A 12,280-nucleotide genomic window follows, 5' to 3' on the forward strand; every position below is an offset into this window, starting at 1 on the left:
GCCCATGGCCCACCCTTCCACAAAATTTCATCAAAGTCCGTTCATAACTTTTTAAGTAATCCTGCTAACGGACAGCCACACAAACAAACAAACCAATGCGGGGTAAAACGTAACCTCCTTGGCGGGGGTAATAATGATAATAACCAGAAAGAGCTCACCGTGCGGATATCTCCGCTAACGCCACCGCCATTTAAAAAGGATCCGGATCCGCCCCAAACTTTGACCAATTCTTTCTTGGTTCATGGCCCACCTATCAAAAAAATTACATCAAAATCCGTTCATAATTTTTTTTTTAATAATCCCGGAACCAGATCCGCAGATACAGGAACCTGATCCGTGGATATGGGATCCGGATCTGTCCCCAAATTTAATCCATTCTTTCTTGGTCCATGGTGTAACTTTCCACAAAATTTCATTGAAATTCACAGAGAACTTATCTGTCTATCTAACTATCTGTCTACCTATCTATACACATATTATAAAAGAGCCGAGTTGTTTGTTTGTTTGGCTGTCCTTCAATCACGCCCAAACCATGGGCCAGAGACCCCCAGACCCATATACGAGTATATGCTGAGTCAGGGTGACCCTAGGATGGTTTTAGGGGAGTCAAAATTCAGATCTGGGTCATTCGAGGTCACCGGTAGAGTGTTCACCTTTTTGGACCGGACAACGCCGGGTACCGTACCCCTGCAGCCCAATTTTTGGCATGGAGACTCATATGACCTCCAGTTCGGAGACAGGTTATGTGAGGTTGACCTTCGAGGTCATTTGAGGTCACTGGTAATATACATTCAAACGACAGGACCCAGCAGCCCAAGTTTTGGCATGGTGACTCACATGACCTCCAGTTTGGACAGGGCTAGTAAGGTTCATCTCCGAGGTCATTTGAGGTCACCAGTCGGGTCATTTGAGATCACCGATAAGACACTCGAATGACTGGATCCAGCAGCCCAACTTCTGGCATGGAGACTCACATGACCTCCAGTTCGAACATGAGCTAGCCTATGTGAGGTTGACCTCCGAGGTCATTTGAGGTCACCGGTAATAGTAAACAAGTGCACACAAATACTGTGCGTTAGTGTTCGAAAGCTGAAATAGAAAGTTCCTGGACCTCTTATAATCCCTCTTCGTACAAGGAGTTCCTAGAGCAGAAAGACTGAACTAGAACAAATAGGATTAGAATGTTTACCTTTTTGGTCCAGGTAAATAATGCGTGTGTGTGTGTGTGTGTGTGTGTGTGTGTGTGTGTGTGTGTGTGTGTGTGTGTGTGTGTGTGTATCCTTCCTTCCTCTTCTTTCTTTTCTTCATTCTTTCCTCTTCCTTTTGTCTACGGGTGACTCTACCTGACTGACATGCCAAATGATTTTCTGTACACCAGAAAACCATTTATTACGCTGGGTGGTAACCATGTAACCAAATTAAGGCACCTGGTGGTTTAGTGGGTAATTAATGCGCTCCAATCGGACTGAGCTTGTGCAGGTTTGTATCCACGGGATGGTTTGTTGCTCACGTAATGCCACTCAGGGATGAGTGAGGCTGGTCATTCATCTTAAATGGTAGGACCAACTTGACAAGCCCTGGGCTCCTACGCTCCTCATGGGACAACACAGGATTAGATGATGACAATAAATGAATGAATGAATCAATCAATCTATATATATATCTATATCTATCTATCTATATCTATCTATCTATCTATCTATCTATATATATATATATATATATATATGGGGTCTCTGGTACAGTGGCAGAGTGTGCATTTTCGTACACTTAAGTATGAGGGTTCGCGCCCCGCCAGGGTAATAAACTGGAAGCGTACTTCCAGCCACGTACTTCTTTGGTGGACACAAGGGGTGCTGTGGTTGAACCAGTGTCGCAAACTATAAAGTATGCTTGCACCCAGTTGGCTTGGGCAGGCCGATTACACTTGGTTCACAGACTACACACACATCCAAAGCCATTCCAACACAACAATCACATAAGCATTTCTCACCCTACATACAAACTCTACCAGACAGCCTAAGCCACGTGGTAGAGATACATAGGCTGTATCGTCCCTACTTCGGTCGGGATAGGCCGGTCCTGCAGAGGACACTCAAACGGCTTATATATATATATATATATATATATATATATATATATATATATATATATATATATATATATATATATATATATATATACCGGGTATATAGATAGATAGATAGATAGATGGATAGATAGATATAGATAAATAGATACCAGGTAATAATTATATATATATCTATATATACATTCTCTCTCTCTCTCTCTCTCTCTCTCTCTTTCTCTTATACGGTATATATATATATATATATATATATATATATTTCCTGCCCTGCCATTATCAGACAATTTTCCTCAGCTTGGGACAGGGCACTTTTACTGATAAGTAAATACAGGCTACATCTAACTCAACTAGTTCGAAAAAAAAAAGGTTCGCTCAAAGTAAATGACTGTTAAAATGTAGCAAGCACGGAAACAAAAGTGCGTGATGGTACTGAGGGTAGGAAGACAAGTGCGTATGTTCCAAATGGATAATTGCTAGACATTACCTTATCGGCTCTACTTATCTCTGCACATATTAAGTTAGATTGCTGACAACAATGGACCCTAGCAGGCACTACCTTTAGGCTGCACTGCAGACATGAGTTCATTTCTGTGTAATCTATTACGACTGCCATTACAAAGTACTTTCTTAATTATGATTAGGTTACACAAAGTATGAATATGCTCTGTTACTGTCCCATCCGTGTAATTGTAATAACAGTAATAATATTACACACTAAATAATATAAAAAATGGTCTGAAGGTATTCAGTTGTTTTAAGTTAATCAGATTTTATATCTGTGTGTTTGAGTGTGTGTGTGTGTGTGTGTGTGTGTGTGTGTGTGTGTGTGTGTGTGTGTGTGTGTGTGTGTGTGTGTGTGTGTGTGTGTGTGTGTGTGTGTGTGTGTGTGTGTGTGTGTGTGTGTACCAGAATTTCAACATTAATGATCTAAGACTTGTGGAAAAGTTGATCTGAATTCAGTTTTCCTTCCACCTGCCTTCTGGCACACACTAAATAACTACCATCTACCTGTCTACTGCTAGATTATATACCTGGTGCATTAATCCACCTGAGTCATCAATCCAGGCCGTCCACCACACACTAACACTTAATACTGCTATGCCACTCTACCCAGTATGCTGTGGTGGTAGGTGGTGGCGATCATTATCCACTCACTTGATGTAGTGCCGCTTACATCTTCCTTCACCTTTATCATTCTACTGTATATCTTTGCCTGTCTTCCCCTCTTCATACCGGTACTTCTCCCTTTCCCTCCTGACACTTTATATTACTCTTTCTAGCACATCAAGTGGCTCTGCACTGACTGACAGGCCTAATGGTTTCTTGTAACCCAGGAAACTATTTATAAAGCAAAGTGGTAACCATATAACCTGATAACGGGGTCATGTGAAGCCTGCCATAACTAAGGTGACCAGAGTCCCGCTTTTAGGAGGGACAGTCCTGCTTTTTGGACGTCCCTCCCGCTTTTTTAATTGTGACTAGAATGTCCCGCTTTTTGAGCAAATTATCTTAATTGTCCCGCTTTTAGAAACTTACTCCTGCATTAGATATAACATGACCTTCTTTTATGAAATTAGGATGAATTAAAAAAATTATGCATTATCCTAACCAAATGAAATACCGAATTATTAATATAAAATCTGTAATGCTCACTAGTTGGTAACTTTGGTCGACCCATTCACTGTACCGTACGGTATGTTCGGAGTTTGTAGACGTTAGTGTTTGATTAGCAGCCTCAGTTTGAGGTGTAGCGCAGCAGCGGTCGCTGTCACATTAGTCAATATCTATCTATCTATCTATATACACAGACGCACGCGCGCGAGCGCGCGTCCCACTTTTAACTCCAATAAATCTGGTCACCTTAGCCATAACGCCTTTTTATCTGAGTGGAGGTACTGTAAATGTGGCATCCATCCAGGAACCAAATCTTCACAATTTTCCCCATGCCTCGCTGTTGCGGGGTGCTGTCACCCATAAAGGAACATCGGTCCACTGGACTGGACGGCCCTATAAGGATGGTTGCTTGCCTGTGGTTGATGGGCCTGCTTGGCCTGACAGGCAGGGGTTGATGAACCCAGTACGTTGTGACCCACAATTGTACAGCGTTTTAGGTACCGGTACACCTACAAGTGTAAACCCTTTGCTGCGAAATACCTTCTTCGTATCTTATTCAGGTTTAACATTGACAACTTTACTATGATCGAGGCATCGAAGGTTCCAAAATTATTAGACTATCACCACTAACGCTTTGACTGAGAAAACAGAACCTTGAATTTACACCAGCCTATGACAGATGATTTTCTTTGGGTCATAGAAACTCGCTGCTCCCAGAGGGTTAAACAACGTTGTAGTCAGAGAAAGGTATAGTCTCCCCCAAAAGCTGTGCAGTATTCGGTCATTATGCAGATTTATAAAATTTCATCCACACACTATTTATGTTAATTTATCAACTTAGATTTTTTTTTCCTTTAAGGGTACATAAGAGCAGGCCATACCACTTAGGCTAAGCAGAACCTGCGCTGCCCTTCTTTTTATATATACTACCGGTCTGTCTTCTTCCACACCTCTCTCATACAGCTTCTTTTCCCTCCGTCACGCCAAATCATCCTACATATACACGTTACGCACCTAGGTTTCAATACATCCATCTTGTTCTGGTGCCTGGCATTCAGGGCCTCCGCTTTGCATCCATACAGTACCGTCGGCGGATACATATCCATAGACACTGACGAGAAGCCTACACTTGGTACCGTTGTACATACTGGGTGGAGCTGCTGCAGCGTCCACCCAGGACCCAAACCTCCTCACATTTCCTTGCACTTTGCCATATGAAGGATTCTGGCCCGACCCTCGTGAAGTGCTGTCTATTAGGATGTACGTACTGCAATGTAAAACAACAAACAATAAGCCTCGGACAAGGACTGACCAAACGATGACGACCAAGGATCGGACAAAGGACATGGTTATCGGAACGTGGAATGTAAGGGGAGCGAATGATGAGGTGAAAGAGATTGTCCAGGTGCTTGAGGGTGCGAAAGTGGATGTATGTGGAATAACTGAAACAAAATGGAGAGGAGAAAGTGTGAGAGAATGGGAGTATGGATGGGGTATATGTGCAGGAGTAGGTGAGAATGAGAGGGCAAAGGAAGGAGTATGTATAGTTGTGAGTAAAAGATGGAAGAAGAGCATAAGACAGTATGGATCAGTTGGGTCAAGGATTGTGTGAGTAAAGTTGAAAGATGGAATACAAATGTGGGCGATTGTGTGTGTGTATGCGCCAATGCAAGATCGTGCTAGAAGAGTGAGAGAAGAGTTCTGGACAAATGTAGATGTGTGCATGGAAAAGTTTGGAAGGAATGAGAGAGTGTTTTTGATTGGTGATATGAATGGTAAAGTTGGGAATGTGAAGGTGGATGGAATAGTTGGTGAGTGGGGTGTGCCTGCTGAGATAGATGACAATGGGAGTGCGTTAGTGGACATTTGTGCTGGGAGGGGGTTGGTGATAGCCAATACCCTCTTCAGGCATAAAATGATCCACAGGTATACATGGCGAGTGATGAGAACGGTGGGTGGTGAACTGAATGAAAGGAAGGCAATGATTGATTATGTGTGTGTGGATGAAAGGATGCGAAGATGTGTAATGGATGCAAGAGTGTATAGAGGTTGGGGGAGTGGACTTTCTGAACACTACTTGGTGGTGGCCAGAATTAGAATTCAAGTAAGATGGAGGAATAGAAGAAGGGAAAGACGAGAGGAAGGAGTAGTTGCAAGGAGAGTGGAAAGGTTACAAGAGGATGAGAAAAAGGCAGAGTATATTAGAGAAGTGGAGGAACGATTGGGCAAATATGAATTGGAGCAGATGGGAGACGTGGAAGGTGTGTGTAGGATTTTTACAAAAGAAATATGCGCAGCATGTGATGTGGTGTGTGGAAGGAAGAGAAGACGGAGGGGGGTGCAAGGAACAGCGTGGTGGACTGAAGAGGTGAGACAGGCTGTGGCACAAAAGAAGAAAGCATACAATGAATGGATGAGAAATAGGGGCGTGGAAGAAGTTGAGAGGCAGAAGAGAAAGTTATATGTAGAAAGAAAGAGGTGAAAAGATTAGTAAGAGAGAGTAAGAAGAGAGTGGATGAGGAATTTGGAAGGAATTTGAGTGTAAAGTGGAGGGACTGTAAGAAAATGTTCTGGAAAGAGGTGAAAAGAGTAAGACAGGGTGGAAGTGAAGTTAGCAGGGGAGTGAAAGATAAAAATGGTAGATTACTAGTGGAGAAGGGAGAAAAAGTGAGCAGATGGAGAGAACATTTTAAGGAATTGTTGAACATACAGGATGGAAGTAATGCGAGTATAAGTGGCTGGGGAATGGCTGGGAGAAGGAGGGAGGTGAGAAGACAGGAAGAAATCAGTAGGATAGAAGTTGTGGAAGCAATGAAGAAAGTTAAATCGGGGAAAGCCCCAGGAATTGATGGAATATGTGGTGAAATGCTGAAGCATGGGGGAGAGATAGTGGTAGAATGGATGTGGAAGATGTGCAGATTGGCCTGGGAGGAAGGTAGAGTCCCGGAGGATTGGAAGTCAGGTATAATTATTCCCTTGTACAAAGGAAAAGGGGAAAAAGAAGTGTGTGGTAATCACAGGGGCATTTGTCTTCTTAGTATAATAGGAAATGTGTATGGTAGGATACTTATTGACAGAGTTAGAGATAGAACAGAGAAATTAGTTGGAGAAGAACAGGGAGGCTTTAGGAAGGGAAAAGGTTGTGTAGATCAGATATTCATTCTTAGATCTTTAGTGGAAAAGTTTCTAGAGAAGGGAATGAAGTTGTATGCGGCTTTCATGGATTTGGAGAAAGCATATGACAGGGTGGATAGACAAGGATTGTGGAAAGTGTTAAGAATCTATGGAGTAGATGGGATGTTGTTGAATGCTGTGAAGAGTATGTACGATGGTGCGAAGGCTGCAGTGCGTGTGGATGGTGAACTAAGTGAATTTTTCTCTTTGAAAGTTGGGTTGAAACAGGGATGTGTCATGTCTCCATGGTTGTTCAATCTGTACATGGATGGGGTAATAAAAGAGGTACAAGGTAGGGTAGTGGATGTTGGAGTGGCCCTGGTGAGAGAGGATAGTGTTTGGAAACTCCCTGTACTGTTGTTTGCAGATGATACTGTGTTGTTGAGTGAAGACGAAGGGGAGCTGCAAGGCTTGGTGGATGAGTTTGGGAGAGTGTGTAAGAAATGGAATCTAAAGGTGAATGTGGGGAAGAGTAAAGTGATGGTCTTTGAGAGAGGTGAAGTCAGTGAATGTACAGCGAGGTTGGATGGTGAGGAATTGGAAAATGTGAGTACGTTTAAGTACTTGGGTAGTGTGATGAGTAAGGATGGAGGTTTGGAGGGTGAAGTACGTGAAAGGGTACAGCAGGGAAGAAAGGTTGCTGGTTCTTTGAAAGCAGTGATAAGAAACAGGGATGTGAGCATGGAAGTGAAGAAGTTACTACATGACAGTATTGTGATACCAACTCTAACGTACGGAAGTGAAGCTTGGACGTTGTTGGAAGGACACAAGTCAAGAGTGAGAGCAGTGGAAATGAGTTATTTAACAGGAGCCTGTGAAGTCACATGGAGAGACAGGCTGACGAATGAGGACATAAAGGAGCGTTGTGGTGTGGATGTGGATGTGATAGGAAGCGTTTTGAGGAACACACTGAGGTGGTTTGGCCATGTGGAGAGGATGGAGGGTGAAAGACTGACGAAGAGAGTGTATGTGAGTGAGGTGGAGGGGGGAAGAGGGAGGGGGAGGCCGAGGATGAGATGGAGGGATGGGGTGGAGAGGTATATGAGAGAGGGGTGTGTGAGTTGGGAGCAGGGCAGTGAGATGGCGGGGGACAGGGCGACTTGGAGGCGATTTGTTTGTGGCCACCCCAAACGGGATTGAGGCGTCTGGCAATAGATAGACAGATAGATAGTACTGCAATGTACAGGACCTACAGGACGGACTCGCAGAAACAGCTGCTTACCTGTTGTCGACGGGTCTGCCCAGTTAGACAATCCGAGGTTAAACAGCAAGAAATGCTATTTTTGCCTGAACAGACAGTGAATTTTCCTTCCGCATACTTCCCAGCGCCCTCAATATTTCTACCCTCTCTTGTACCCTATGGCTTACTTCAATGCCGCAAAGAAAGTTTCATCTGCCTTTACACAACCTTATCCACTTAGTACCTGGTGCTTTAAAAGTTACAGCGCCCTAGCCAGAGTGACGGTCCGGCCATCACGAAGATTTCTTCCTTAAGATGATGATGAGGTTTATCGATCATGTTATGCCATCAAGTACATTGATCATCTACCGTATCCTTTAATGTACTGGACTACACTAGCCTAGCCTCGGGCCCCTACAGTTCGAAAAAGTAATATGAGACGGGTTGCTACAAGTGCTTACCTTGCAGGTGGTTTTACACACAGCTGCAAGAAGTGTATATGAGAAAATATGCTTTTGCTTCTGTCTTTAATTAGTTGGTAAATGCTGGTATGGTTGGTGATTCTCAGAGCACTGGGGGAAGGATATCATGCTATCCTGGTGCTGGACGCGGAGGACTACTACTCTTACAACGCCTCACCCCCCGCCCTGCTGCACCACCTGGAGGGCCTGAAGGGGGCAGACGCCAAGTTCCCATGCCATGTCTTCTTCCTGCACCTCACCACTCAGGCCTCACTGGATCCACAGCTCAGGTGAGACTCCACACAGTGCCCAACAAGAACAGTGACAACGTTGAAAAGTGCGTGAAAATAATAGCAGTAGTTATTCAAAGTGGTGTTGCAGGTCTCAAGGAACACCAGAGACTAAAGATAACCTTATTTACTGATTAGATTATTTCCTGGGACGTGGAAGCAATACACAGTGTACAGCCAATAAGGTATTAATGAATATCAAATGGTCATACAACAATGTATACAGGTTCACACTACACGAATATCGAGGATCGTGTAGGTATAAATGTGATACTGTACACATACGTGGAGGACTAACGGCAGGGGGTAGGATTTGGAGGGCACTGGGGATTTCTGATAGCAGGACAAGGGTGAGGTTGCTAAGTGTGTGTGAGTGATAAGAACGTGAGGTGTGCGAGGCACTGTCTTCCTCCTTGGACGGCAGGGGATCCCATGGGGAGTTCTTTGATCATAGGGGCCAAAGTGATGAAGACTGCAGCTGGAGAGGATGCTGGCGACTGATCTCATGAGTTGTGCTCCTTAAGTGATGCTGGACAGCAGTGCGGTGGTGTCCTGAGATGCACAATTGGCAACATTTGAACCCGGGTCAGCATGAATATGCAGCAAAGTTCTAGCATTTGGTAAACTTGACGGCCTTGACATAATCACATGTTTGCCAGTGACACTTTTTATGAACGGAACTGTCACACAGACGAAACGACCAAGTAACCGTGACACATGAACGCCCGAAACTGTAGCTAGACCTACGGTTTACACAAACACTGTACGTTCATGTGTGGCCAGTTGTAACAGTTCCTGAGGCAGAACAGGGCCATTGGCACAGCGAGAACAAGTGCCGCCTTATTACAACTGCTTCAACGAGTTTCTCAGAAATTTCCCTGTTAAACTTATCAGGAATTATTTGTGTGTGTGTGTGTGTGTGTGTGTGTGTGTCCATATATTAACGTTTTCTCAGTTACCGGTAGTCTTAATTATATTGATCAGTAGCGGGCATATCGATCATATCTATTTTCTCAAAAATCTTATGAAACCTTGTGTTTTCATCAATTGTTAGCTGAAGCCACTCGAAAAGATCAGTGAAAATGTTTAACACAATATCTTGCAAGTTTTTAAACAATTATCTGCTAATTATTATTTGAATTAATACAAAATAATCACCTGGTGTTAGAATACACGAAATATGAGACAGCCTGTATCACAAGCTTTAAGCTGGATTAACTCAATATTTCGTTTTGTTCTCTAAGTCTAATGGTACTTGTCACGAATCAATTCGCGACATTTCCCTTTTTGTGAGAGGCCACGAACTATTAGTGGAAAACTCACTGTTTTTCGTTCAGTTAACCGCTCATTCGGACGGAAGCTTTGTCAAATCAGTTTTTCATTGTCATACGTGATCGTCTCTGTGTGAGACATTAGCGCTTCCGATGAGCGATTGTTTTGGGCGCGTTTCGTTCACTCGACCGTTAGAAAATACGGCTTAGCGCTCCGCCTTTCTTTCCCACGATTTGAATTCAGTCTTGTGTTTGTTGTGACGGAGGAAGGTCCTGTGCTCCAAGAAGTGTGAGAGGTCACTAGCACCCAGGCTCCACTGAGACAGTATCCAGTCCTCCCACCTTAGTGGTGATACATAGCATTCATCGACTGGTATTTCTTTTGTGTATTTTGTAGTTTTAAGAGCTTAGTTAAGGTGTTTTTCCTAGGCGTAAGTATTTAGCTTCTGTGTGAGTGAGCGAGTGCGTCTCATTGATTTGATTTGAAATGTAATGTTAAATTTATTTTTGTAATTAATAAATTTAACAGTTCTATTTCTTGAGCTTAATGTAGAGTAAATCTTGTTTCATTTCTCCATAATTAAGCTTATTTTCCATATAGCTCCTAGCTTGCATAAACGTTTTACTATTCATAACTGGTACTTAGACCAGTCTTGTATTAACTTAAAATCCGTTGTGCCAGGAGTTAATGCATCAGCAAGAACCTGATGTTATTATTATTAGTATTAGTTATTTATTGTCAGGGGTGATGTAACTTTCTCCAGAGGCTAACAGTACAGTAAGTCAGCAATTGTGAGTAATTAGTCTCTGCTGTGTACTGTTGAGGAAGTTTATAAATTCTCGTTCTCAGAGAATCGTGCTAAGCCAACGTAAAGTAATCGTTGCTTGATGTAGCAAGACAACCATTGTCTCTGCTCTTCAATATTATTGAATATTATCAATTTAAATAATATTTAAGCATTATATCAAAATTACCGTGATATTATAAAAACCCCGTGACAGTACTGAACCACGCTGAACCACGTGAACAGAGAGAAAAGTCAAGATAGAGGTGAATATGAAAATACTGCAATCAAGACTGGAGATTTCTGAGAAAAAAGTGAAAGAATGTGCTTCATCAGAAGACAAGGAATTTTGAACTGTTGTTACAGGTACGAGAGATGTGGCCGAGTGTAGCGATTCGAAAGATTCAAGTCTGAGAACATGAGAACATATATGCCTGGCAATGAATATGGTGAAATCAGGAGTAACTCAAACGATACTGTTACTAGTGGCTTCAGACAAATGAATTTTGGTCAGAAAACGAAGGGGAAGTTTATAGGCAGAAATGACTCTAAAGGAAGCTTGAGGAAACGCCCTGAATGTTGCAGAATTTTATGTAAGGTTAAACAGAACAATCCAGGCCATCTTGAATGGTCATGGACAGAAAAGGAACCCTTAATTAAGACATTAGTGGCACCAGGGTGATATACTAAACCACTTCGAGTGGTTTTCTCCCCTGGGAATTCCGAGGCTTTACCCAATATATACTAGCTCTATGGCTAGTGTGGGGAGAGGCTGGAAGAGAGCTTCGGGGAGCTGTTGCCTCTCCTAATAATGAGAGGTCTCTACCTCCGTGCTACGAGTACTGTATATAAGGGGCTTTTGTATGCGGCATGTTAGAAGTGTAATGCTGTATGGTTGTAAGGCCTGGGCAGTAATGGCGGAGGATATTTGTAAACTTAAACGTACAGAAACGACAATGATTAGGTGGCTGTGAAGTGTGCGTCCTTGAATGCGAGGCATAGGGGGAAGGACTAGGTTCACGACTGAGGAGCGGAAAGGAAGGATGGGACTGGAGTATATTGCTGTTGTGATGAGGAGGGGTATACTGAGACGGTTTGGGCATGTTGAGAGGATGGGTGATGACGGGTGCGGAGAACAAGTGTGAACGTTTGGGGTCGGGTTGGGAGAGGCAGACCGAAAAAGACCTGTAACAAGATCATAAACTGAGACCTCAGGGGTAAGGGACTGAACAGGGAGGCTGCTAGAGATCGAGCAGCATGGAGAGTCGCCATTAGGTGAACAAGGCCGACTCACGCAAGCATATTGGAGCCTTAATAAACGAAACGAATATAGATAGATAGACAGAGACAGATAGACAGAGAGATATATGACGGTCCCCGCTGCTAAAGGGATTTAAAAAAAAAAAAAGTTCTCAG

General features: G+C 43.2%; 1 protein-coding gene across 1 annotated transcript in view; it reads left to right on the forward strand.

The window, feature by feature from the left end:
• Positions 1-12,280, forward strand: part of LOC145412870 (putative glutamate receptor) — a 35,256-nt gene that overhangs the window by 4,449 nt on the left and 18,527 nt on the right. The window contains exon 2 of the mRNA XM_080282670.1: positions 8,626-8,808. Coding sequence (XP_080138796.1) covers positions 8,626-8,808 — 183 coding nt within the window. The remainder of the gene's footprint in view (positions 1-8,625; positions 8,809-12,280) is intronic.

Source organism: Coenobita brevimanus, chromosome 94 (assembly GCF_032717465.1).
Source record: "Coenobita brevimanus isolate Jiangsu-jjx chromosome 94, ASM3271746v2, whole genome shotgun sequence".
NCBI lineage: Eukaryota > Metazoa > Arthropoda > Malacostraca > Decapoda > Coenobitidae > Coenobita > Coenobita brevimanus.